Source organism: Poecilia formosa, unplaced genomic scaffold (genome assembly GCF_000485575.1).
Source record: "Poecilia formosa unplaced genomic scaffold, Poecilia_formosa-5.1.2 Scaffold8, whole genome shotgun sequence".
Taxonomy (NCBI): Eukaryota; Metazoa; Chordata; class Actinopteri; order Cyprinodontiformes; family Poeciliidae; genus Poecilia; species Poecilia formosa.
This window is the reverse complement of record NW_006799947.1, coordinates 1,486,579-1,512,654: the sequence shown is the minus strand read 5'-3', so window position 1 is coordinate 1,512,654 and position 26,076 is coordinate 1,486,579. Positions and strand designations below refer to the sequence as shown.

Genomic DNA, 26,076 nt, shown 5'->3' with positions numbered 1-26,076 from the left:
AACAGAAAAGTGTTGTTATGCTAATGATGTGTCATCAACAGATTTGGGTGGAAGCAGTAGATAATGGGCAAAATAAACCCAGCGGACAGTTATTGAAATTTGTCTAAGGGCTTGTGCAAGTTTAATAAGGAACATTGTTTAGTTAACAGAATATCGTAAAGTTAAATTCGGAAACGTAAGTTGACAAAAGCAGCGCTTCTCTTCTGAACTGCTAGCAGGGAAGCTAACTGACTCTCTTCCTCGACTTCTTTTCGGTTCCTGACAGGACAGGACGGGAGAGGGATGTCCTGCAGCTTGTTTGAGTTTTGTCGGCTCCAAGAGCTCAAAACAGTCCGGGACTTCTTGTTCCAGAACCAGAGCAAAGAGTCAGTAGAAGAGAAGAATATAACAGGTGAGCTTACCTGTGCTAAATGTTGGTGAAGATGCTCCAGCAGCAATGAAACGGTTATATGGAGTAATGTTAGCTGAATGCAGCTAAGAGGGAGCATGAATCCGAAATGTTCCCAAGGAAATGTTTCTCTTGATGGAAATAATGACATGGGTATTGTTAAATACCGAGGAATATTTGAATTAATGTAGCCTACTATATGTGTCGTTCATCCAGATGTTACCAGCGCCCTAACACAGGAAAACATGGCCCTCCTTTTGTCTGAGCATTATGTGGATGTCTCATAGAGATCCTGTGACTTTTAATATTCTCTATATAAGAAACTTTTACTGATTGCAGTTCTTCAAAGAAATCTGTAATGCAACGAGAGATTTCGCTGTAAACAAAGAACACATTCAAATTAACTAACTAGTATATTGTTTTAAGCGTCTATTCTGTCATGGTAATCTTTTTAGTTGTCTCGCTCTAAATGTGAATATGTGACTCCATTGGGAGTTTTTCTGTTTATTACTGTTGAGTTATTGCTTTGAATTGATTGCTGGATAATCCAGACTTGAGATCGTCTCTCATGTTTCTCAGCAGAAAACGAACTTTCCTGGGATACCTCTGACTGGGAATCGGGATGGGATAACGATGAAAACAAGGAGGAAGATTCTGCTTCTTCCACCAAGGTCTGAGTTTTTTTTTGTCTCTGTTTCAGTCTTATGTATTTGGGTGCAAAATGTCCAGAAAAAACTGAAACATAGAGGGAGTAAATGTTAATAATTTAAAGGGAAGTAACTGAAAGTGTTTGAAATTGCATACAGAAACACTTACAAGTCCCAAATCTCTGGAAGCATCGGTATGTCAGGTAGTAATTCTCCTTCATGTCCAAACACCGGCTGTCCTCTGCAGGCAGAGGAAGAGCCGTCGGGGCAGAGCCAGCCATGGCTTCAGGACTGCGTTGTGTCCTTGTCGCCCTGCGCTGACCTGCTGGTTGTGGCTCGAGAACAGAAAGCTGCTTTCCTCTCAGGTCAGAAATTAAAACCATCACACACACACAGTTCTCTGTAGTCTCTGTATTGGGAGCGCTGTAATTTAATTGCAAGCTTTGGTTTCTTCCAGCAAAGTGGCGCACAGATGACAGTGGCAGAGAGGAGATGACCTTGGCCGTGACCTGGAGTGGACACCTCAGCACAGAAGAAGGGTGAGACAAAGTCAAAACTCTGACTATAGATCAGCTGACGACAGGAGAAGTGACAGTAATCCACAGAATAATGTGTCTCTCTTCAGAGAGCGTGTCAGCAGTGTCATCGCTATCCCCCTGGCCAGTCAGAAGAGGTGAGAATTACCTACTTGCAAGGTGTAGAAGAACGGTACGACCATATGACCATATCCTAACCGCATGTTTCTGGACAACAGGAGCTCCACGGGGAGGCCCGACTGGACCTGTATAGTTGTGGGCTTCACATCCGGTTATGTCCGTTTCTACACAGAGGTACTCTTTAGTTTCTGCGTCCTCAACTCTTGTAGTTACAGACAGTCTAGATAACAGTGTTTTTTTTCCTGTTGTGTTATCAAATCAGAGTGGGGTTCTTCTCCTGGCCCAGCTGCTACACGTGGACCCTGTTCTGAGGCTTAAATGTCGCACCTACGAAATCCCTCGTCATCCTGGAGTAACGGAGCAGGTAAAAGGGAAACCCAAATGCATCGGTCGCAGCTGACACGTTTCACAATACCCGGGGTTGAAGTGTTAGTTATGAGCTAACGGATAATCTCCCTCTGCAGCACGAGGAGCTCAGCATCCTTTATCCTGCCGCGCTGGTCACCATCGACGGCTTCAGCCTCTTTCAGTCGCTGCGGGCCTGCAGGAACCAGGTGGCGAGAGGTACAGCTGCTTTACTTGTTATGCACAGCAGAGAGGGAGGCCTCTCGTGTGGTGCTAATTGTTCCTCAGAGATAATCGCAGACGTGTTTTTCTCTTGCTGGCTGGGTGGATGTAGTGATTGCTACGAGACTTTCAGGTACAACTGAGGCATAACCTGTTCTTTTGATGCATTCAGGTTAGCAGCTTTTTGCTATGTAGAGATCTGCTGTTGGGATTTTAGCTCGTAGTGCTCTGAGGATCAGTGCTTCTAGAAGCTGCAATGCAGATGTTTAGGGCCTCAGTTTATCTCCTGCAGTTTGCATCCTGTCTGAAGGAATCGTTTTATTTATTGAGAAGGAGCTTGATGTTGAAAGAAAGGCCTTGAGTGATTCTTGTATTTGGAGTTATGAAATACAGAAAAAGTATGAGGGTGTGTTCGCCTGCTGAGTGGTTATCATCTAGCAAAGAAGATTCTCCTCTGTGTTTTTGTATTAAAAGGCAGAAGTGTTTTTTTTTTTTTTTTCCATTATGTCTTCTTTTAATAAATCTTTTGAGGGCTTTAAATGGAAGTGTGTTTACCACACCGTGTCAGTTAATGGAAACGTTTAAAACATTGAACTGACAGTGTTACTGTCTCTCACTGTGCAGCTGCAGCAGCAGGTAGTGATGTTGTCCCCCCTCCTCCTTTGGCCTACAAGAAGTGGGGTCTGCAGGAAATGGACACCATCGTGGACCACAGCAGTGTGGGTAAGATATAATTCAGAACAGTTATGAGTTGATTGCTCACAATCTGTCTTTCATTTCTGGACTGTTGTGCCTTCAAATTATTAAAACGAGTTCCTAAAGCATTTTAACTACAAACATAAGAGGCTCATGTAATTGTTCTCCTCTTGGTAAAGCTTGGACTTTTCCACATTTTGTCACATTACAGTCCTGAACCTCAATGTACTTTATAGGATTTTATGGGACAGAGCAACACAAATTAGAAGATAGATGTGAATTTGAAGGAATCATTTCAGTATCTCAAATTAAAATCTAAAAAGTGCGATCTGCTTTCAGTATCTAGCTTTTTGAAGTTAGTACTTTGGGATATTTTCCTGTTTTTGTCATTTTTTCTTTCTGCAAAATAGTTCAGTCTCAGATACATCTGATGGAAATCCTTTGTGAATATCACATTTCATGTCTCGCCACAGATTCTTAATTAGATTAAGAAGAATTAAGAATTAGATTAGATGGACTTTGACTGAGTCATTCTGTATCTGATTTGATCTTGCTGTGAGCTTAAGATTGTTTACCTAGAAGGTGACATTCCTCTCTAGCCTTAAGTCTTTTCCTTCATCGATCAGGTTTTCCTCCTTGATCAATCTGGTTTTATCTCCATCTATCTTCCCATCACATCTGACCAGCTTCTATTCCAGTGATGAAATCTTCCTCCATTTCAGCATTCTGCTCTACTTTGTACTTTAGCTCTACAATTATGTCTGTCCTCTGGTCGCAGGTGTGATGACGCTGTGTGTGTTTGACCAAATGAAGAATGCGTCCATCTTGGGGGGGTTCCATGCATCAGTCAAGGGGAGCCCCCCTGCCATGAGCCAGTTTGTGACTGTAGGGACTGGGCCGTACGCTGGATTTTACTACGCAGTGGAGGTGTGTGTGAGGAGAGTAAATAAGTGTTAAAGCTGTGTAATTGTCTGTTCTGTGGAAAACTGCATGCGACGGTCTGTCTGTGTGTCTGTAGGGAAACTCCCAGCCTCTCCTGTCCCACGTGGCTCTGGCTGTGGCCAGCAAACTCACCTCAGCGCTCTTCAACGCTGCCAGGTTCGGAGATCTGCGAGCAACATTTGCATCAAAACTGAACAAAAAGAATCCCGACACAATGAAGGAGCGAGAAGATGATGCACAAGACAAAAACAAATCAGTGTAGATAGTGTCCAGAATATGAATTTAAAAACTAAAGAGCATGTTTCGAAACACGAAATTATACATGATATAAGTTTTGCCACTTCTCCTGTTTCTAATCATGTTTTAATTATCTCCTCCGTTTGTCGTTTTGCTTTTCTCCTGCCGTTCTGCTCTCAGTGGATGGTTGGGGTGGAACAAGAACAAGAACGAAGAGGAAGCAGCTCAGAAACAGAAACCTAAAGTGGAGCCGGCGACCCCCTTAGGGATCAGGTACTGTTCATGATATCTGGATGCTAACTGAGTCATATTGATATTCAAAACTCTTTCCTTTGTCCTTAAACCTGACAACCTGGACCTTCAGATTCGGTCTGCCAGATTCCCGGCGCCACGGTGAGTCCATATGTCTGTCGCCTTGCAACACGCTTGCTGGAGTCACGGATGACTTCGGTAGAGTGACGCTGCTGGACCTGGCGAGGGGCGCCGCCATCCGCATGTGGAAAGGTGAGAGGAGAAACCAACATCATCAGGGGAAGTGAATCATGATGTTCTCCATTCCATCTTTAAGTGAACAAACGTGGCCATGTAAAGATGTTTATTTGGTCTGAATGACAGGCTACAGAGACGCCCAGCTGGGGTGGCTGCAAGTTCAGGAGGAGCGTGGCGATCGGGAATTCTCGCCCTCTGCCTCCCTCCCCAGACGCCACGCCCTCTTCCTCATCATCTACGCCCCCCGTAGGGGGATCCTGGAGGTGTGGGCCATGCAGCGGGGTCCTCGAGTCGGCGCATTCACCGTAGGCAAACACTGCAGGTACACGCCATCTGTTTACTTCAACTAAATCTGAGCTTAAAGTAGCTGCGACATCTATTTGTTTCTCTTTTTTTTTTTTTTTTTTTTTTTTTTAATGTGTGGACTTGATTTTCTGTTAGGCTGCTTTATGCCGGCTACCACCTGATGGGAGTAAACAGTGTGACCAGTCAGGGCTGGCAGCTCCACACGCAGCAGGTGTGTCTGCTGGATCCCACCACCGGAGCTCCGAGGACCATCAACATCCCCTTCCATCTGGCCCTCAGGTTGGAACAAAGCAGGGCTGTTGATCACATGTCGCAAAGAGAAATCAGCTTCTATCTGAACACGTGCACGTCACGTTAGTCGATGATGTTGGAGGTCTTCTCAAGCTACCACAGCTTAAGAAGATCTACAACTTAGTTTATTTCTCTAATGTTAAGCTTGTGACGGCTTACCCTGTCGGCCTTCTCGGTCTCTCTCTTTCAGTGATAAAAAGAACGAGCGCGCCAGAGACATGCACCTGCTGAAGAGACTGAGCGCCGTGCTGAAGAGCAGAGACATGGACCCCGGTAATGGACACGCGACTGAGAGCAGAGTGAAGACCCAGAGACGCTGAACTGTTCCTCATATGGTTTCTGTCTGGTTGGTTTGCAGTTTCCTTGGAGAGAGAAGCTAAAAGTGTCTTGTTGGAAATCAAACACCCTGCCATTAAGAAGCAGGTTTGTAGATTAAAAAAATCAAAGTGTAATCAAATTATCCTTTGTATTTTTTTATAGTTTTTATCCTTAATCTTCTCTCTGGATCCCCTTCAGGCTTTGGAGTCTCTGCTGTCAAACAGGAACGCTCCGGTCTCTTGTCTGACTAACGTTACTAGTGCCTTACATGATGCTTTGAAGCAACAAGGTAGCGTGAATAATTTCACCTCTGAAGAAAGTTTTCTGTCAATAAATGGCTAAATTAAGCATATCTCAGTTCAGATCTGTTTAAAATAAAACAAAGCTTGTATTTCTGTCTGATAGATGCAGATGAAGTGGAAGCATCGCTACTCCAGCTCTGCTCCTCCCAGTTGAAGCTGCTTCAGCTCTACTCGGACATCCAGCAGCTGCAGTCGGCTGCAGACACAGAGGCCTGCTCCGGAAACGTCTGTGGCAAAACGCATGAACGACACCAAACGCGGCGTTCCTGCCCTCTAACTCGGGCTCCTTTCCCCTTCAGCAGGACTCCCTCGAAGGCATAGAGGAGGAGTTGTCTCGTGTCGGTCCCGCCTTGCAGCGCTACGCACAGCTCAGCTCCAAACCGTCGGTGTCTTTCGCCCAGGACTCTCCCGACACGCCGCTGTCCGCTCAGGCTTTCCTCACTCAGCTGGAGTGTGCCGAGGACGGAGAGGTGAAGGTGAATCGCAGGTCGGATGCAGAGTGGAACCAGCTTGGTGAGAGTTTGAGGCCTTTACTCCTGAACGGACACGATGTAATGAATTAGTCACATTTATCAATGTCATCTTTCTATGGTTTCTGTTTCTAGGTTCCATACTTAAAGTTTGAAAAATTAAACATAAATGAATAATGAAAATGTGTTTTAAAAAAAAGTTGCCAAAATACAAACAAGAACTTCAAAAAGACCTTAAGAACTATTGGTGTTTAAATCAGATCGACTTCCTCTTTTGTGAGTTTGTGAGCACTGCTTGATGTGCTCAAGTCGTGTTTTTAATCCAGCCTTTGTTGTTTGTTCTCTGCAGGAAATTTTATGTTTTGGGGCTGTTTATGTGGTAAAAGTCCCACCCATAAAGTGTGTGACACATTACAACTGGCTGGCATCAGCCCACAGCAGCTGCTGGTAAGATTACGTCCCACTGACGGAGAAGTTAGAAATGTAAATACCATTTACTTTTCCAGGGTTTGGTAATGCCTGTTTTCTACACTTGTAGTCTTTGTTGATGAGTGTGTGGCTGCAAAGGGAGAAGGAAGTGCTTCAGAAGCCAGTGGAAACAGTCAGAAATCTGCACACGCTGCTCATCGCACTTAGCAACATGGACGGTTTGTGTTCTTATCAATGTGTCTTGGGGAAATTTAGAAAACAAAGATGATGCATTTTCTTTCCTTTGTTTTTAGGTGCTGTCGAGGAGTCATGGGATACACAGTCTGTCTCCCCCTGGTGGCAGCAGGTCCGATTCACATGCATCCAGTCTCACAACGCTGCTGCAGCTTTACTGGCTGCTTTAGTCGCTCACCGCGCCGCCAAGGCGAGCATCACAAGCAGGGCTGATAGCAAGGTAACAGCAACGCCCTGCCAATGTGGAAGATGTGAGATTATGAGGCGTTGAGAGAAATATTCAGTGTTTGGGCTTTGCTGTGCTGGGTTGCAGCTGCAGTCAGAGTGGGAGGCCGTGTCATTGGAGCTGGAGCAGTGGGTGGTGTGTGTCCGTCAGCTGGAGGACGTCCTGGTCCTGCAAACTCTTCTGTTGGTGCCTTCTCCTCAGGGAACAGCAGGGGGAGCTGTAGTTCAGTGCTCCATCAAAACGCTGCAGGAGGGAGGCACAGGTGACACCCGCAGGAAGGGATGATGGAGTTTTTGTTGTTGTTGTTGAATGGTTTCCAGTAATTCCACTCATTCATGCTCTCACATCAGATGCAGAATAAGAATATGTGAACTCAGAAGATATATGGCCTTATTAATGACAAGGGTTTCATGTATTATTTTTAATATTCACTGCTGGGGAGGGGACACAACTGCTTTTTTTTAACATCTTGGGTTTTCCTCCTTACATTTGTCTTTTAAGGTGGTATTGCAGACAGTGTTTCCAAGTGGGTGTTCAGGCAGAACATGGCGCCGGAGCGACTGAAGAAAATTCTCCTGAGGAAAGAAACTCAAGATACAGGTGACCAAAAGGAGCAGAAAGAGGACAGAGAAGAGGCAGAGAAGTGCCAGGAGGAGGCCGACAGGACAGCAGGTGGCAATGAGGAGATACTTCACACAGATTTTAGATTACTTATGGATTTTCACATTATGACACTTTTTCTGTCCTTGTTTCTCAGAGCTGTTGCTGGCAGTTTGTCAGCGTTTTCCAGATTCTTTGTCTCCCGACTTGCTCTTCGCCCACTGCTGCTGGGAATATGTGGTGCAATGGAACAAAGACCCGGAGGTGCACAGATACACTGACTGCTCTGATTTCACACTAGTGCCTTTAGGGAATACCAGCTTTATTTTTGAAACGTACACTTTTATAAAGGTGACACAAAATGATCTCTATTCTTCAAATGATTAAAAATCACTGGATGGTAGAACTCCAAACTCTTTCCTGACATAGCTTTGATTCGACTATTTACTTTCATTCGCTCCTCACTGGACCTGGAAATAGTCTAACTTTGAGTCGTCTTTACTCAGTAACAGAATCTAAAACAAAGAGCCTTATTGTCAGCGTGTCCTGGCTGTTTTTGAGTCTCTGGCTGGTCTCCAGTCAGCAGATCAAGCATGTCATCTAACTTCTCAATACATCCCTAATAAATTTAATCGACTGCCTGGGAGAGAACCAGAAATGTTCAGCGGAATAAAAATGTGTAGTCAGGCTCCCGACTGTAATAAATACAGAAGAATGAGGATAACTCTTGTTATATTTATACATATTTTCATGTTTTCCACTGTCTAGGAGGGCCAATATTTATTCATTGCTGTGGAACATTTGAAGTTGATCACCAGTCCTCACATTCAACTCGGTCAGTCTTTTTGCTCATCAATAATACAAAGGAAATCCTGATATTCATCAGTCATTTGATGTCCCCTGCAAAATATTTTTCCAAACTTCTTTAATGTAAATCCAATGATTCTGTCCAGGTATTTCCACAATGATGTGGAGTACCTTCATCGTCAAGCGTTTCTCAGCAGCTGCTTTCCTCATGGAGAAGGTGAGGCACAAACTTACGAGCTGCTGTAGTCTAGATATACTTTGGGTCGTTATTTGAGCCAAAATGACACGCTTTGCCTCTTAAGGTGGGGAAAGCACCAAAAGATCGCTTATGTCGACGGGTAAGTTTGTCTCAGCGCAACGCAGTGTTTAGTGTTGAGGTTCACAGACTGAGGAATTGTGCTTCTGTTGTCAGGATGTTGGGATCGGAGACAAAGCCATGACGTCGTTCCTGGGCTGCTGCGTCCAGCTGCTGCAGATCCTCATGGAGGTGACTGGATTACTGGTTAAGAATCAGAGCTCTTTGTCCTTTATACCTTTCTACGTAAGTAAATGAAAAGAACACGAGTGAAGCATGGAGAGTGGACAACGCCTGGCATAAGAATATTAATTAGGCCTCACAAATGAGGATGCACGTGGAGGTGTGTTGGGTTTGACGCATGTCGCTCTGCTGTGAATGCGTACGGGGAGGCCCGGTGAAGCTGCTGGGTTTACTGAAGCGGGGCGGATGCTTGCAGGCGGACTCGGCCATGGAGGAGATTCCAACTCCGGAGCTTTCCGTGGAGGAGGTGTGGAGCGGAGCCGAGGGGCCCGCCTCCATAGCCGAGCTAGCCCTGGAGCAGAAAGGCGTTCACTACCCTCTGGTGCAGCACCACTGGCTGTTGGCGACGCTTCTGCACGCCGCCATGAGCTTCAGCGTTAAAGTCAAACCGCTCAGTCTGTTCGACAGCAAGGTGAGCGCACACACGAACGCAGCAGGTTGTTGTCATAGATTTTGTGCATCTCGGTCTGTATTTGTCTTTTTTTTTTTAGGGTAAGAACGCTTTCTTCAGAGATCTTACCACCATCCAGCTGATGCCCAGTGGAGACATGGATCCTGGCTTGGTCTCACTACGACAGGAGGTGAGTGGTGGAATGAAATGCAGAGGGCGATTTTTTTTATAAATTATCTTTGAAGTCTGTCCTCATTCATACTTCCTGTTCTGGTTAAGTTCCTCCTGCGGGTGCTGACTGGATGGGTGCAGGCGACAGACGACGCTTCCTGCTCCTCCCCAGCGCCTGCCTTCACGTCGCTGCCCTCTGATGGGCCGAAAGCGGACTGGTGGCCCTCCCTGTGCATGGACCTGGGATCCCTGCTCCAGGTCAACCCAGACATCCTGCGCCGGCACCTCGTCTGCGAGCTTTACAACCAGGGCCTCGACCTGCGAGCTGAGGAGGTGAGTGATGTCTTATGATGGCAGACAGTTTTGAGTCTTCCCATATTTCTAAACATTTGCCTTTGAAACAGCAAGATTGTCTTTTCATCTTTTTTAAATGAATGTTCAGGGAGCCACAGAAAACATTTAAAAGGTTTGTAGAGAAATCACTGATATTAATTTAAAACCAGGGGCCCTAAACTGTTTGACAAAATCGGGAAAAGTATGAAACTTCAGTGAGGAATTTTCCAGACCGGGTCAAGTACAGAAGATCATTTGTCTGTCCAAACTTTATTCCGTCCTTCCATCTGCACAACCCATCCTTCAATACACGTCAAGTCTGACTGTTATAAAAACATCGGAGTTAAATTCATTGTGAACTTTTGTCTTCACGTTTTAAAAATTCACCGAAAGGACTGAGAATCCTGGACATTTGAGCCTGGTAAACATTTGAATTTTGGATACTTAGGATCAGCTTCAGTTCTATAAACAATGACAATTCCTTCATTTATTCTCTATATTCCTGCAATAATACTATATAGAGAAATAACTTCTGCATCGACACCCGCTGTTGCCTTCTAGGCGATTCTGCAGGTGGAAGATAAGGAAGTTCTGGGCTCCCATCTCTTGGTTCTGACCGGTCAGAGGCTCAGCTATTCCCTGCTTCACAACCAGAACCAGACGCAGGCTGCCATGGAGCTGCTGGCCCGCCTGCCTCCAACCCTCTGCACCTGGTTGAAGGCAATGGTAAGACAATGGCAACGGTTGCGAGGGGTGCAGCTGCCTAGCTTCAGCGGGCGAGAGGCGGGGTACACCCTGCACAGGTCGGCAGTGTGTGTAGTTTGTATTTGGAGTCATTTCTGCCTTCTGAGGTCACAGCAGCTTGTAAAAGACTCTAAAGCAGCATATCGTGAGACCCTTTAACTAGGCCTCCCAACATTAAGCTTTAAAAAAAAGCCACTTTTAAATCTAGTTGACCAATTTTCACATGTTAAAGGGGAAACTAAATCCTTTAATTTCTGGCTTTACTACTCAAATTCGGTTGGGTGTAATTGTTTGACATCTAATAATTGTCTTGTATGCTGCAGGATCCCAGCGAGCTGAGATGCCCCCTGGTCTCTCTGTCCAAGACCAGCCGACTGGTCAGCCATCTGATTGAAATGCTGCCAGAGAACCACGCCCAGTACAGCCTGGCCCTGCACCTGCTGGAAGCCGTGGAAGTCCTCTCTCTGTCCAATGAGGACTGATTTCCGCTGACTCGGCACCAAAACCCCACAGCTGAACATTAGAAATCATTATGATCATCTATGTTTCATCATTTAAATCATGATTCCGATTTAAGTTCAGTGTTAAAGAAAATGGCTCTTAACTTTTTTTTGTTTGTTTGTTTTATTAGCCCATCAGGTTTCTGTGCATGTAACATAAATGGTATTAAATATTTGTGTATTGTGTTTTCAGGATGAGTCATGTTGAGGATCGGGGCATGTTAGTTTTACTGTATCTCATCATCAGTCCTGTGGGGCATTTCGGACCCGAATCGGTCATTTCCGCTTTCGCACAGGCAGCACGTGTATCATAAATGAAGAGAAGGATGTTATTTTTATTTATATATGCAGACAGTTCTGTATTAGCCGCATCCTGTGTTCTGTAGTTTGATGTCCAGCAGGGCTCTGATGCAGAATAAAGACATTTCTCAAACGTTGGACTAGATTAGCTCACTTACAGAACGTAAACAAGAACAAAACTCTCTGTAGCACATCCAAGCATTTGTAGTGCGAAAGAAGGATCTGATTTTATTACACAAAAGTGGATTTATACAGGAACTCCCCCCATGCTATCTACTCTCCAGTATACATTCCTACTTTAGTCACATAGTGACACTTGTAGTGAAATATTTAGCATCAACACATTTAAACGAGAGCATCCCTTCTTCGCTCATATCTCGTCCTTTTTATCTTCCAACTATTTACAGTAGACTTCAGTACTTTTGGTTTGAGTTCACTGAGGAAACATGAGCACATTGAATAGCTACAGCTTGAGACTTTGGATTATTCTACATCTGCTATGATGGTTTGTTTAATTAATATAAAACCTTTACTGAAGGTCTGAAGTCAAAGTTTTTATAAACGGCCAGAGCGACAGTTCCCACTGGGAGTGTAAAGCAACTTCTTGATCCTGACATGCGTAGGTTGTCCTGGTAACAAACATGTCAGCCGGCATGCGAGACGACCGTCTGGCACCGCGGACACAGACAGTCTGCGGACTCTGAGGTGTAGCGGCGGCATCGCGGGCAGCGCGCCGCAGAGGTGGGCATCACGGCGATGCTGTAGGGGCTGTCCTCACGAATAACGCCACCTAGAATACACACCACATTACTGCCAGGCGCAATATAATACAGAAGCTCTGACAGGAGAAATAATTTTTAATTTCCCTTTCTGCAATAAAGTGCAAATGTCTTCATTTCTGCATATTTGGCTTCCTGTTAGGAAGATCTGTTTCATTTTCATTTCATCCAAAGAAAAACTGAAACGCCTGAAACTTCTATTGATCCACACCGCTTTACAGGCTTAAAGCGATGCAGAACAACAAGTAACGCAGCTATCAGCACTTTTATGCTGGACTCATCTCACCTTCCAGGTTGATGAGGAAGGTGCCGTGGCTCAGCAGGGCATCGGGATGCAGGTCGCGGGGCAGTTTGCTGGTCAGGTTGACTCGCGCTGCCATCATCAGCTCGGCCAGCTGGGAGTCGCTGGAGGTGGGCTCTTCCTGGAGAGACTGAGAAAAAGATGAGAAATGGGTGAGTTTGATCCAATACAGACGATTTATAGAAGCTGCAGGCGGATCTCAAGATGGTGTGATTTAAAACTGTTAAATCAAGCCGGTGTTTTTTTTTTTATATATAATTATTCAACATAAAAAAATCTTATGTATGGGAGATTTTTTTTCTTATGATTCTAGAACAAAGTAAAATTGTTTCTAAAATTACAGAGATTAAGGCATGCCGTCCTTGATGAAATCACAGATTAACACAAATTCTACAACATTCAAACAAAATTAATGACGTATCTAAAAATGTGGTCTGCCACATTGGCTATGAGCACCTTTTTCCCAACCGTTTTCTTTATTCTTTATTACAATATCCCCATAAATCTTTAAGAACATGTTGGTTACTAATTATCCATCATTTCAATGAGTTTTAGTCTTTTACGAAAGTACAGTTCCTACTTTGATTTTTTTGTCATGAAGGAAGACAAAAATGACAAGTGGTACATTTTTTTTCTTACTGACACAAAAGGAAAACAAATACAGAATTTTTTTTTTCACCTTTTGTATTAAGATGAAATTTAACTCATTCCTTACCCACATTGTTAAGGCAGGGAGGCCTGGGAAATGTTGTTCCTCAAAAGTGATTCTTACCTCCATGAGCTCAAACAGGAGTCCCGGTTCGATGGCAATCGTCAGATCATACTTGCTGGCATGTTTACCAGGAATCAAAGACAGGAAGGAGTCCCGAATGGCGCAGGCTCCTTCCACAGCCTCCTCCAGACCCGGGCGCCGCCACACGGAGCTGCTTTTGATCCACCCGCTTTTGAATAATGTCTCCGCTTCTGCAGCAAAAGAGCTCTTGCTTAGAAGCAAACGGATTGCTAATATTTAAGACTGTTTCGCTACGAAGCCATCGACACACATACTGTCGTGTCCTGGAGCGTGCAGGTAGACCTCTTCTGCTAGGTGAGGCAGGATAGGAGCAACAGATCGAGTCACGCCGTCCAGAATTTCCTCTAAAGCAGTCTGACACGATCGCCTGCCCAACGAGTCCTCCGGACTGCAGTACAGCCTGGACAAAGGAGGAATCAAGAAAAGATGCAAGAATGGAGATGTGAAAACATGCGGTTATGCTGTCGAGGAAGGTAATCAATCACCTGTCCTTTATGACGCTGAAGTAAAAACTGGACAAGTCTCTGGAGATGAAGGCTTGGAGGATACGGATCACTCTGCCGGCATCAAACTCACTGTAGGCATCTGTAACCTGGACAGAGAAACGAGCATCAAGACCACTTAGAATAGCCGCGAGCCGTGGCATGGAAGCAAAATGTCAAGAAGAGTCCGACGTCAACACACCTTCATGCTGTACTCCCGCAGCAGGTGCAGCATGTACTGATCAATATAGTACATCTGTTGGGGTTCGACGGCTTGCGTGCGTTGGTCGAAGCCCTGCAGGTTGCTGAGCAGAAACCTGAGCGAGTTCCTCAACTGGAAGATAAAACCAGTCAGAGGAATGAGGAAGAGGAGACGCAGGGAGAAAAAGGCTTTGAGAAGGTTATATGTCCCTCTGGTACCTTGCTGATGCTGTCGAGGGCTGAGTTAAGGGCGCTGGGTCCAATCTGGACCTCGGAGAAGACGTTGGATTCTGCGACCCACCAGCGCAGAACATCTGCCCCGTACGCCGGTACGCTGCCGTCCTGAGAGAGAGATGAGAGATTATCCAATCTGATCATCATCAACACAAAGAAATGGGAAGAAATATAAAAAAAAAAAAAACAATAAACTGGGTGAATAAAGAAGAAGGACAGAGTTGTGGCTATATAAAAAAAAATAATAAATACTAGTAAATAAAATTAATCCCAGTTTCTAATTTTCATTATCTTATATTTCATTCACCAACATCATAAATTTAAATAATTTGAAAAAGAACCAAATATATTCCAGCAGAAAGTTGAATTTGATTTTTTTTCTCAGCTCACCTCCTTTCCATTAATGATTTCATCAGGATCCACAACGTTCCCCAGAGATTTGGACATCTTTTCTCCTTTCTCACTGACTGCAAAGCCATGGACCACCAGAGCTCTACAACAGGTGTATTTCATTTAGAAGAGATGAAACTTGATCTGTGGGAGTTCTTTCTTAGATTCATTCATCGGGACACTCACTTATAGGGCGCTTTGTTCCTGACGGCTACGCTGGTGAGCAGCGAGGACTGGAACCAGCCTCCAAGCTGGTCCTTCCCCTCCACATATGCATCTGCTCTGGGGTCCGATTCTGCAGGGAGGCAGAAGGATGGAGTGAGGACAGTTTGTTTCCCGGACAACAGAACGGTCTGCTGAGACGACGAACACCAGCTGTTGTTAGTCAGAAAGGAGGTAAATGTGTCGTTAAGTTGTTTTTGGCTGCTCCTAATCACAAATGAAGGCCCCCAGCCAACCTGAGTCATTCTACAAAGCAGAGTGACAGCAAAAAGAAGCAGTTGGGATCAATCCTGGAAAAAGAACAGTCACAGTGCTCTGCGAGGCAAAGTAGAAAAAAAAAAAAAAACTACTGCATGCAGACAGCTGTGAGAGCTTCAGATTCATGCCAGGCACATTAAAGAGAACTTCTTCTCCAAAAAAAAGAGGAGGAAACAGGGAGGCAAAATAAAACGGAACAGCCTGCAGCGCCCCCTGCAGGTAAACGTCTGAATAACCTGTGGCTAGAGGTTTGCGGAGCGAGCCGGCGAGCCGGCTGAGACGGGATTCAGGCTCCTCGGACGCTTCCTCCATCTCTTCTAGAAGTCACATCCAGGCAGACAGACAATGTCATTGTCAAAGAAACAAGCTCAAAGGAAAGCAATTTGTTATTTTTGCTATAATTACACATATTACTCGTTGTTTAGCATTTTAAAAATACACATATTAACACCCCTTGAACTTCTTTTATTAGAATAAAACCACATACACCAATGTGTGTTATTAAGATTTGATTAGATGGACTATCTAATCAAGTGTGACAGTCAGATGGGTGTGACAGTCAGATGGGTTATGGGAGACGGATGCAGCTAAAACACTCCAATCCTGCAAGAAAGACAATAGTATCTTTTCTTTCTGCTCTGTATTTTTAGCTGTGAAAAGCATTTAGTTACACATGTATTCAATCAATCAATCAAATTTTATTTGTATAGCACATTTCAGCAGCAAGGCATTTCAAAGTGCTTCACATAATTAAAATAAAAACAGAAAAAAAACAGTGAGATGTATACATTAACATGTATTGCTATGCCCTGTGATGGACTGTTGCCCTAAATACGTTCAGGGAATATAAATACATTTGCAAGGAATCACAATTCTCCTCCTCCGGCTGTGTTTAAAACAAACTAAAACCAAGTTTTACTGCTCAATTTAAAGTACACGTTATTGTACAATTTGCATCCTGTTTCACAGAAATTGTAATAAAAAATAAAATATTGATTTTGTCCAAAGGTACTGGAGCAGAACTGCACATGCAGCTTCACAGACAGAGGACACAAGAATCTGAGAAAGCATCTAATAATGTTTAAATGTTAAATTCCTAAACCGATTCTGGGTCACATAGTCAACCTGTCTTTTTTCAGAGCTCCAGGAGCGCTGACAGAGCCTGACTCCATAATCCTGGATGGTAACAACGGCTACTGCGGCTAATCGCACCTCACCAAAGCAGCTTACTGGTTGAGGTGGATAAATCGAGTGGCTCTAAGCAGCTTTCTGTACATTTAAGTTAATGAAAGAAGAGTTGATTAAAAGCAGTGCGAAGGCTTTCAGTCTGTGAGCGGCTTCACTGAAAATGAAGTGAACGGATTAGAGGCTACATTTGCTTGTATTTACATTCCAGGAAACCGAAAAAGAAAATTTTTGTAGCTTTCGGCTGCTGATGACAAAAGAAGTCAGTTCGTCATAAAAAAGAAAAAAAAAAGTGGTTAATTTGTCAGCTGGGCGTCTGTACGGTCTGTGCCAGATGCCTCTCATGCAGTGATTGTCCTGAGAATCGAATAAAAGTTTTTCTCTGAAACTACTTCTTGGTCAAAGTGGGATATTCCCTCATACCTTCCAGCACAGCTGCCCATGAAGCTCCACTGTCAAACCAGATGTCCAGAACATCCTCTCCTCGAACGTAGTCGCTCACCGGTCCTGCTTTACTCTGACGAAGCAAAAAACATCCCAAGAATGTCTCATTTCCCAACTCCACTGTCAAGGGCGCATAAATAACCTGATGGTTAAATTCTACCATTAAATAAAAGCCCAATCCAATTTATTTATTTATTTTTTTTTCTTGCCATGTTACATTTTTCTACCTCAAGGTGATGTAAAGTGGATAAACACAGCTTAGCTGCAGTGATTCTGGAAAGATGAACCTAAATTTTCTCTTTATTTAAAATAATATTCACTCTCACCTTCTTGAGAACCTCTGGGGGCAGCAGAGCCTCGATGGGAAGCTCCCACCAACAGTCGCTGCCGTTTTCTTTGAAGAGCTTCGCTATGTGGGCGATTGTGTATCTGCATAAGATCCAGGGATGGTAGATCTAGTTTGTCATACTTCAAACAAAAGTCGAGCAATGCAGGATAGAATATTATTTGAACTTTCTACATAAACAGTGAGCAAATAACAAATAACCAGCTTTCCTAAACACTCCAGCATTAGTTTATTTTTAACTTCTTTTTATGTTTGTAATTTTTTAACACCAGAAAGCGACATGTGCCAATAAACCAGAGCTCTCCAGGTCAAAAATCAGTAACTTTCGGAACATGCTACAATGCATAAATGGGGATGATGTTCTAAATCCTTCATTTCCTGTTGGATTCAAAACCTCCTCCATCAAAGAACATGCTCTTATGCACTACAGACCTAAAAATCAACATTAAATTATTGCAAATAACTTGACAATAACACAGTAATGACGTTGCAGTTCAGCATACTTGTTAATGAGAGGTTCCCCGCTCTCTTTATGGTAGAAGACTGGGATTGGGACACCCCAGCTCCGCTGCCTGGAGATGCACCAGTACGTCCGTCTGTCCAGCATGGTCAGCAGGCTGCCTCTCGCCGACTCCGGTAGAACACGAACCTTCTGCAGCGCCTCCTACAGGCACAGAGGCAGACTTTGTTGAAACACAAATCAAGACATCAGCTGAACAGACTGCAGCAGAAAGCGGGTGACATTACCTTTGCCTTGTCTTTCAGTGATGCAGTGTTGATGAACCACTGTTTACTGGGCCTGATGACCACAGGCTGCTTCGTCCGCCAGTCATACAGGTAACTGTGGACGCACTGCTCCTCCAGAACCAGAGCGCCGCTCTCGTTCAGCATGGAAATCACTAAAACAAGCAGCAATGTAGGTTTCAAAAGATACAAAAAAAACCCCAGAAACATTAAGGTTAACTCTGACTCCGTCTACCTGCATCAGTTCCTTCAGTCATCACCAAGAGGTTCTGCAGCTTGGGTCCTGCCACCTCCGTGAACCTGCCATCTTCATCCACCATACACTCCTTCAACCAAAATACATTTGTGAATGTAACATTTTAATTTCCATAAGCTTTACTGAGTCCATAATGCAGCAGTACATTGGTTAAAACTAAGTATAAATAAATAACTAAATAAATGACACACCACAGGCAGTTTAAACTGTGACGCTACGCTGTAGTCGTCCATGCCGTGAGCAGGTGCAGTGTGGACCAATCCCGTCCCTTTCCCCATTGTCACATGGCTGGCTGGCAACAACGGGACTTGCTTGTCAGGAATGGTAGGATGTTTGCAGATTCCACCTTCAAGTTGCGAACCTTCAAAAAGAAAAAGAAAGAAAGAGGAAGTAGCCATGCTTAGGTTAGTGAATGGCCAAAACACAGCCTATCCTTCTAAATGGAAACCAGAGCAGTACCTGTGAAGGTGGCAACAGTCTGCAGCTCTGTGCCCAGCAGCGCGGCGAGGCTCGCTGTGCGTTCAGTCGCCAGCAGCAGCAGCTGAGAAGAGTCGGCCCTCTTCACCACAGAGTACCTGCAAACCAGAAACAGGAAAACGATGCTGCTACTGGTACCAGCTGTCATTTATTAGGGCACGAAGAACCTACAGAAGTTTGCAGCCAAATATAAGTTCAAAACAGTATACGACGACAAATCTGACGGACGCGTTATTGTTTCACAGCAAACTATAGTCCATATGTTGCCATCTACTCGGGATTAGTAACATGACTGCGTCTACAAAAAAAGAACTTTCCAAACTGAAAGTTTTCTCTTCGCAGGTAAACTTACTGGGCGTTGGGCATGTAGCACACGGCCTGGTTGGCGGGGATGGTCCAAGGCTGGGTGGTCCAAACCAACACCGAAACATTCTCCAGACCTGCTGAAACCCACAAAGGGAGTCAGAACATCCCTCCAGGATTGATCATAACTTTTTTGAGGATGACTGACTCACCGTCCTCTGAGGAAATCTTTGGTGGCAGCGTCGCCAGAGGGAAGGTGGCGTAGATGGCTCTGCTCACATGCTCAGGGTTGTATTCCAGCTCAGCCTCAGCCAGGGCCGTTCTGCAAAGAAAGCAGGAAGGTTGGCAAGACAAAGTTTCCATGTCTAAAGTCGGGGGCCGAATGTTGGTCCCGTACCTGGATGAAGGAGACCAGAAGATGGGTTTGTAGTCCTGATATACCAGACCCTGAAGAGCAACAGAGAAGGACGGCAGTAGCAGAAAGTTACTTAAAAATAATGCAATTCAAAACCAGGTATAGTTTAAGTCTTTATCACACAAAATGAACTAGTTTGTGGTCATAGCTCACAATCTGAACCCCTAAAAAGTTTGAAATGAACCAGATCATATATTTCTTTTGATTTTTTAAGAGCAAAGTAGCTAAAATCTGCACTAATTTGCATAAATACTCTCCTTTTAATCAGTTTTTTTTATGTGTCTGCGTATTTAATAAACACACTGTTTCATGCTGCAAGAGTAACCGGCAAACCTTAAGAGTCTAAATTTAAGGAAAGTAGGAGGGCAATTCCTGGTTAAAACTCTGTTTGACACTTTAATTTTAAAGAGAACCCACCTTGCCATGCATCTCCTGGAAGACCTTTAACTGAGCAGCCTCATAAGCTCCGTCAAACGTGTAGTAGCACTGCTCCCAGTCAGCCATCACCCCCCAGCGCTGGAAGGCGGCTTTCTGCCGAGCTATCGCCCCTTCAGCGAACTCCCGGGCTGGAAGGAGCAAAGGACAACAACCTCTTTATAGCAGCTGGAAACCTCTATGAAAAACAAGCATCAACCTCTCCATCCTCACCTTTCTGTCTTATCTCCAGTGGACTGAGCCCACTGGTGCCTAGTTCTCCCAAAGCTTTGAGCTCTATGGGCAGGCCGTGGCAGTCCCAGCCGGGGATGTAGTGGACCTGACATCCTCTTAGCATCTCAAAACGGTTACGGATGTCTTTCAGGATCTGAACAAGATTAGTAAAAGAGCTTTAAGGTTGAAAGACCTAAGTAAAATATATTTTTTTAAAAATACTAATTTCCTGCAGCAGCATTTACAAAAAGGTGCAATGCAAGCAGGTAACACCTAAGACAGAATTATAATATTTACTTTGTTGAGTGCATGTCCAACGTGAGGGTCCCCGTTTGCATAAGGTGGTCCGTCATGAAGGCAGAACTTTTTTGTGGCTTTCCTTTCTCTCTGCCATGAGTACAACTCTGCAAAACCACATTCCTGCAAAAACAGATTATGCAATAAAGTAATTAGTGCATTTAACAAAAACACAGTAACTGCTTTAGGTTACAGTAAATGTTTGTGTTAATACTTGCTCTAGATGACAGGACAAAAATCCTCAAAGTACTAATCCCAAATACAAGTATTTTCAAATTGAGTTATCTTGCAAATGTTCACTTTTCCATATTTCACCCCTTTACAATTAAAAACATGTATCTTTTGTGGATTTTAATTGATTTACTGTCACAGAGATTTACAGTATAATATGGTTCTCCCCGGGTACTCCAGTAAGAAACCTGTCTGGCTAACTGAGCTGTGCAGTCTTGGTCCCTCTTAAGTATGATTTTGAATGAAAAGAGTATGAAACTATGTGTTACAGTCTAGTTTTACGTCACAAAAATCTCGCATTTAATCAGGGGTGTGTCTACATTTAACAATTGCTGTACCTGCTGGATCTGAAGTTCTCGGTCCAGCAGCTTTTGTCCGGTCAGTTTCATGGGAAACTCAGTCCGAGGAAGAAGCACTGTATCCCGGTACATAGCATGAGCGGAACCAGCCTCTGCGGGCTGAGCGCTGCCTTCCCCGGGACTGACACCATGACAGCGGCTGGAGCTGCAGCCGACCGCGCGGCTGAGAAGGAGGCCACCTCCCCGCTGTGACCTCCGTCCCCATCTCGCCAGCGTCTGGTACACTGGCGACACCCGAGTCAGTAGCATGGAAAGGCGAGGTAACTCGGAGGATAAAATAAAATAAAATGAAAAAACTGAACGTGTCTGTGTCGGCTTGCTGCTGAGTTTAGTCAATGTGTTGTCATGTTTTGTTTCGTCCTTCTGGTTGACTATGTTTCTTCCGGATGAAATTGCACAAAGGACAACTACGGTGTCCCTGTTGGGACATATTTCATCCATATTACCCGCTAGAGTGCGCTGTTGATTTGTCGGAAAGCCAAATACTATTGAAGTTTCTGCGCCATAACATGACATAAAATTTACTAAAAAAAAATAAATAAATTCTGACAGTTCATTAAAAATGGTAATTCAGTCAATGGTATTTTCAGTAATGGTCACCAGGACCTCCATCAGATTCTTGATGTAACAATCAACTTTTTGTGTAGCAGCAGTAACTGCAAAAAAAAAAAAAAAAAAAAAAAATCATGGTCTGTTTGAAAGATACAAACTGTTTCCTACAAAACTGCTCGAACATGCATTTTGTATACACTTGGATTAGGTTTAGGAGTTGATTTTGTGGAATTTGTCACCACATCTGCGACAAATTCCACCTTCAACTTTACCTCTGGCAGTACTCGGGTAATCGTTTGCTCCTCTTGTCTGATTTTGATATTTTAAAGATGAAGACTAAAAAACATATAAATAAACAACATGATTGTTTACTGTCTAGATGACTTAGCTCTGTTACAAGACAGCATTTACACATTTAAGTTCCAAGATCACAGTTTAAATGCATGTAAACCCATAAATATGTTTTTAAAACAGTTTTAGAAGCCTCCTCAGATAAAAACATTACTTTTTGCAACAGCTCCATAACTTGGTTCACATTTAAATCAAAATTTAATTCCCTAATCAATCAATCAAATTTTATTTGTATAGCACATTTCAGCAGCAAGGCATTTCAAGGTGTTTTACATAATTAAAAAACAAAATAAAAACAGCATGTGACATTGAATAAACAGTAAGAAAGAGAAAGAGATTTTGGGGAAAAAAGATTTTAAAAAAAAAGATAAAAACATACTTTTGTTAGGGTGATGGCCTGATGGCAATTGAAGGCCACACACAGGCACAGGTGTCCTCTATTAGTTGATGGTATCACTGGTTGGTATAAAAACCTGGGAATGGGCTTTTTGGACATTCATTTCAGGACTGATCAGAAAAGTGCAGCAGACATTGGTCTGGTGTACTGCTGCCAAGATGAATCGGGTGTTTGGTGTGGTCCTTACAGCTGTCCTACTGGCCTTTCAAATTTCATCTCAGGTTTGTTAATTGGAAATTCTTTGGCATGGTACTTTGTAAATCAGTTTGGGCAATATGTTTCAAATGACATTTGAGAACTTGTATGCAGGCTTTTTTTTTTTTCAGTAATGAAAGCTCTAACTATTGCAGATGGTCTGGGAAGAAGAAGATCCAAATATGCTTACTGCCAGCAGTATTGCCCCACCTACTGATGGGACAGATGTAGCCAGTGTTGCCCCAACTGCTAACAGCTCGGTCTCTGACAGTGTTGCCCCAACTATTGGCAGTACTGCATCTGTGACTAATTCCACCTTCAACCCTATCTCTGGAAGCACTCCTGGGAAGACCGCAGGCAATCCTTTGCTGCTCCTCGCTCTGCTCTTGGTGGTTCCTGTTCATGCTTGGTGCCAGTAAAGTGGCTGGACTGGACTCTTGTCAGTTTAAGCTGCAGCTCTTCAAAGCTGGACAATCTTGATCACACTTGGATTTCCACTTTCTATCTTGTGTTGGGTTTTCAGTGTATACACCAAACCAGTCCCTTTCTAATGTTTTGGTTCAGCTTGTAACATGGAAGTTATGAGGGAGGGAGGGAGAGAGGTGATATTTGAAATTGTACTGGCTACAAGATTTAACAGAAGCTTGGGGAAACTTTGTTGTGAAATGCTTCATTTAATAAACTTTGTATATTTATAAGAGTTTCTGACTTTTAGACTGACTAAAGCTGTACATTAAAAAATGTCTAACTTGAATCCATGCTAACTGCAGTAGATTCTAGACTATAGAAATCAATGACTGAAGGCTGTGGCTTTGCCATGCCATTAGCTTTGCTTTGAGTTTTGTCTTCCAATTTAGGGATGACTTTGCCTTGGAAACCAGTAAAGCTGCTTTGAAATGGTCCCAAGGCTAAAGTGGCTTTCTCTTTTCAGTAACTGGACCGTTCAATAACTGACTTGACTTTATCAAACTAGTGCAGGTCCAACTATTCTTTACACCATTTATTCATCCTTGCATGCTTATAGAAGTTGTGACTTTCCAGTGGGAAGTGTGGTGTTTTTTGCTTTTTTTTTTTTTTTTTTTTTTTAACATGGCCTACCATAGAAGCTGAATGTGTGTTTGGACAGACTTCCTCTACAAAACATCTCCATGGGCTGAGCCTGCAAAGTCGGTAGGCCACATTATTGTAATCTCTGCTTGGTGGGACTAACAAATTATAAGGTACTTTAAATAAACCAGGCTCTGGTATTCAGATTTAAAATGGGTGCTATTGACTAGGTAACCTATGTGACCAGTGTACTAGAAACCCTCAATGGAAAAAATATCAAAACATGTTTAACAAAAGCAGTACTTGTGAAATATTCAGAGTTGCTATACTGAGTTAATGAGAGCAAGTTGGATACTGTCTTTATAACATTTCAAATTGAAAGACTACAAACTCTCCTTTAGTTCTAGCAACAATTTTCAGTGCTGCAAAAGTACTCCAGTATGTTTTGCATAACTTTTTGTGAACCACATGACCCAACCTGTTCTTTCAAAGACAGACCTCATCTCACAGCTCTTAAAATGTCTGACCAAAACCACATTTCACAATATGGTGCCAGCATGTTTACGTTCAAAGTTCCTAAACCCACAGACACTATAGCTTTTTGGTGCCAGTTGAAATGGCCATGTGCAACTTGCAGTTTGAATCCTAAGCATTTAATTTTTGGGTAAAGGGGGAAAAAAAACAAAAGGAGTACCATCTTTTCAATTGGGAAGAAAATGTATGGTTGTGAATTTTTTTTTTTTTTTTTTTTTGCCCCACAAAAATTAAGGAAATCAGTGCTGCACCACTAATAAAATTATTGAACATCTGGACTATATATTCCTGAGTGTAATTAATATATAAAATACGTGTTTTCTTAAATTAAATTAAAGGTATTTACTGATGAATTTAGTGAAATGCACCTGCACTTTCTGTGTGTTTCATGTGACCCTCCCCTACTCTGCCTCCCAGTAATCTATGTGTGTATTTAATGAATACACTTTGAACATTATTTATTATTGTTTTACTGAAGATTTTGTAGGACACTGCATTTGTGATCATTATTAAGCTGGTTCGGATTAGGAAAACGACACAGCTCATTCACAGGCATGTGCATTATAAACTCTTTGGTTTTACTTAACATATTTAAACTTGAAAGCCTTAAAGATGCAGGTAAACGTATAATATTGTGATTAATACCATTTTTATAATTTCCATGCAAACCTTGCATGTTACGCAGAGGGTCGTGTTGATGACGATGGTGCTGATGTCACTTGCAGTATAAAAAGCTCAGCAGCATCTCCTGTTTGAATCACTTACGCGCAATCTGTGAGCGCTACCTGCACATCAACCAGCAAGATGAACAAGCTGTCCGTCGCCTTGCTGTCAGCTCTGCTGCTGGCTTTTTGCATCTCATTCCAGGTTAGTTTTTGTTTTTGTTTTTTTCTCCTTGAAAACATTTCTTCTATTTTTATTGGCGTTCTTATTCTGGCGGGAATGTTTGCGTGGCATTTATTATTTTCTTTTCAAACTTTATGTTAAATGTGTCATCCTGTTTTTAATGTGCTAGTAGTACCATCAGACCATCCTCTGCTGATTTAACTCTGGATTTAAATAGAGATACTTTTTTCCGCATTAATCTCCAATCGATCGGTGTTTCGGTTTCTGTTTTAACTACGTGAAGCTGTGATTTGCACGGGGTAAAACCTAACGGACTTGCTGCTGTTCTTGCAGGTGGTCCAGGCCAATGCCTCAAACGGCAGTACCACCGCAAAACCTTCAACCCCACCCAAATCTGCCAGCATCAGTGGAATGACCACCGCCGTCCCGCTGCTCCTGCTCCCTTTGACTTTAGCGTCGGTCCTCCTCCACGACTGGTCCTGGTGTTGAGACTAACTCCACCCGTCCTGTCGACCCAGTTGGAAAGAAGATGCAAAAGTCTACTGCCTCAAGATGAATTTCCCTAAAAAACTTTTTTTTTTTTTCATCCGTTTTACCAAAGCAGGACTCGCCCTTCTTTACTCTGCACGTCCTGATTCTTGCTGGGTGTTTTATCAATGAGTCTTATTAGGGAAGAACACTGAATCTGTGTAGAAATGTTTATGGGTGTGGGAGAAAATGTATCTGTTAAGAATATTTTAAAACGAAGTAGTTCTGATCAACCTCATTGCAAATATTTGTATCTATTTAAGTGCTGTGAAACTTGAGGTAAATAAAGCTGTAAAATGTCTGCCTTCATTCACTGATATTAAATTAGACATTTCAGGTCCTGCTGGTAAAATGAGAGATGGCAGGCTCAAATCCTGCTGGCTAAAATTGCCACTGAACGCCTTGGGCCCCTCTAACCTGACTCTATTGGAGTTTGCTTGTCTGAATCTCTGCTAACCGTCATATAAAGCAAATTTGCCAAAGCACTAATTGAAATGTTGGACTAATATGGTCAAATTGCAATGGTGTTGAGGCACACCCATTAGGCACTGAAGCTTAACTTTTATGATAAAGCTTCAGATCTGGTCAACTTGCAGTCCATCCAATTCAGTTTCATTTAACCCAGCGTGCCCATGAAAATTTTAGCTGAAACTCTTGTATATTGTTGGGGGGAGTGGAC

The 26,076-nt window shown here is 43.3% G+C and overlaps 2 protein-coding genes and 2 long non-coding RNA genes across 13 annotated transcripts; 3 read left to right on the top strand and 1 right to left on the bottom strand.

Moving 5' to 3' along the window:
- Window positions 1-11,710, top strand: LOC103153841 (rab3 GTPase-activating protein non-catalytic subunit-like). 7 transcript variants are annotated; one of them, XM_016662032.1, is made up of 36 exons: window positions 1-175; window positions 266-391; window positions 968-1,059; window positions 1,283-1,400; window positions 1,493-1,574; window positions 1,661-1,708; window positions 1,790-1,865; window positions 1,954-2,055; window positions 2,156-2,255; window positions 2,883-2,981; window positions 3,733-3,881; window positions 3,973-4,052; window positions 4,314-4,406; window positions 4,498-4,637; window positions 4,749-4,944; window positions 5,064-5,207; window positions 5,410-5,492; window positions 5,578-5,642; window positions 5,736-5,826; window positions 5,943-6,064; window positions 6,139-6,352; window positions 6,659-6,756; window positions 6,848-6,956; window positions 7,032-7,192; window positions 7,286-7,460; window positions 7,700-7,870; window positions 7,956-8,062; window positions 8,567-8,633; window positions 8,752-8,822; window positions 8,908-8,943; window positions 9,018-9,146; window positions 9,340-9,555; window positions 9,635-9,724; window positions 9,814-10,038; window positions 10,600-10,764; window positions 11,106-11,710. In XM_016662032.1, the coding sequence occupies exons 2-36, from the start codon at window positions 283-285 to the stop codon at window positions 11,262-11,264; spliced, it is 4,182 nt and encodes a 1,393-aa protein (XP_016517518.1). In that variant the 5' UTR covers window positions 1-175; window positions 266-282; the 3' UTR covers window positions 11,265-11,710. The 7 variants fall into 7 exon arrangements, with proteins under 7 accessions (XP_016517518.1, XP_016517526.1, XP_016517534.1 ...); XM_016662040.1 differs by lacking the exon at window positions 1-175 and having other exon boundaries at window positions 182-391; window positions 971-1,059; XM_016662048.1 differs by lacking the exon at window positions 1-175 and having other exon boundaries at window positions 182-391; window positions 6,142-6,352; window positions 9,018-9,092.
- A 76-nt stretch (window positions 11,711-11,786) lies between these two features.
- LOC103153849 (isoleucine--tRNA ligase, mitochondrial-like) lies at window positions 11,787-21,478 on the bottom strand. Of its 4 annotated transcripts, none has more exons than XM_007574921.2 (24): window positions 20,927-21,478; window positions 20,358-20,480; window positions 20,061-20,214; window positions 19,830-19,978; window positions 19,395-19,444; window positions 19,210-19,319; window positions 19,047-19,137; window positions 18,677-18,792; window positions 18,409-18,578; window positions 18,197-18,287; window positions 17,965-18,116; window positions 17,721-17,881; window positions 17,198-17,300; window positions 16,851-16,944; window positions 15,479-15,559; window positions 14,949-15,057; window positions 14,763-14,865; window positions 14,358-14,480; window positions 14,140-14,271; window positions 13,941-14,047; window positions 13,710-13,855; window positions 13,435-13,625; window positions 12,648-12,792; window positions 11,787-12,372 (listed from the first exon to the last, which is right to left on the bottom strand). In XM_007574921.2, the coding sequence occupies exons 1-24, from the start codon at window positions 21,461-21,463 to the stop codon at window positions 12,227-12,229; spliced, it is 3,384 nt and encodes a 1,127-aa protein (XP_007574983.2). In that variant the 5' UTR covers window positions 21,464-21,478; the 3' UTR covers window positions 11,787-12,226. The 4 variants fall into 4 exon arrangements, with proteins under 4 accessions (XP_007574983.2, XP_007574992.2, XP_007575001.2 ...); XM_007574930.2 differs by having other exon boundaries at window positions 19,047-19,134; window positions 20,927-21,356; XM_007574939.2 differs by lacking the exon at window positions 15,479-15,559 and having other exon boundaries at window positions 20,927-21,355.
- An 837-nt stretch (window positions 21,479-22,315) lies between these two features.
- Window positions 22,316-23,196, top strand: LOC103153834 (uncharacterized). Its single transcript, XR_477852.2, has 2 exons — window positions 22,316-22,468; window positions 22,598-23,196. It is a non-coding gene; the product is annotated as an uncharacterized LOC103153834 (long non-coding RNA).
- A 1,560-nt stretch (window positions 23,197-24,756) lies between these two features.
- Window positions 24,757-25,698, top strand: LOC103153829 (uncharacterized). Its single transcript, XR_477851.2, has 2 exons — window positions 24,757-24,890; window positions 25,203-25,698. It is a non-coding gene; the product is annotated as an uncharacterized LOC103153829 (long non-coding RNA).
- The last annotated feature ends 378 nt before the right edge of the window (window positions 25,699-26,076 follow it).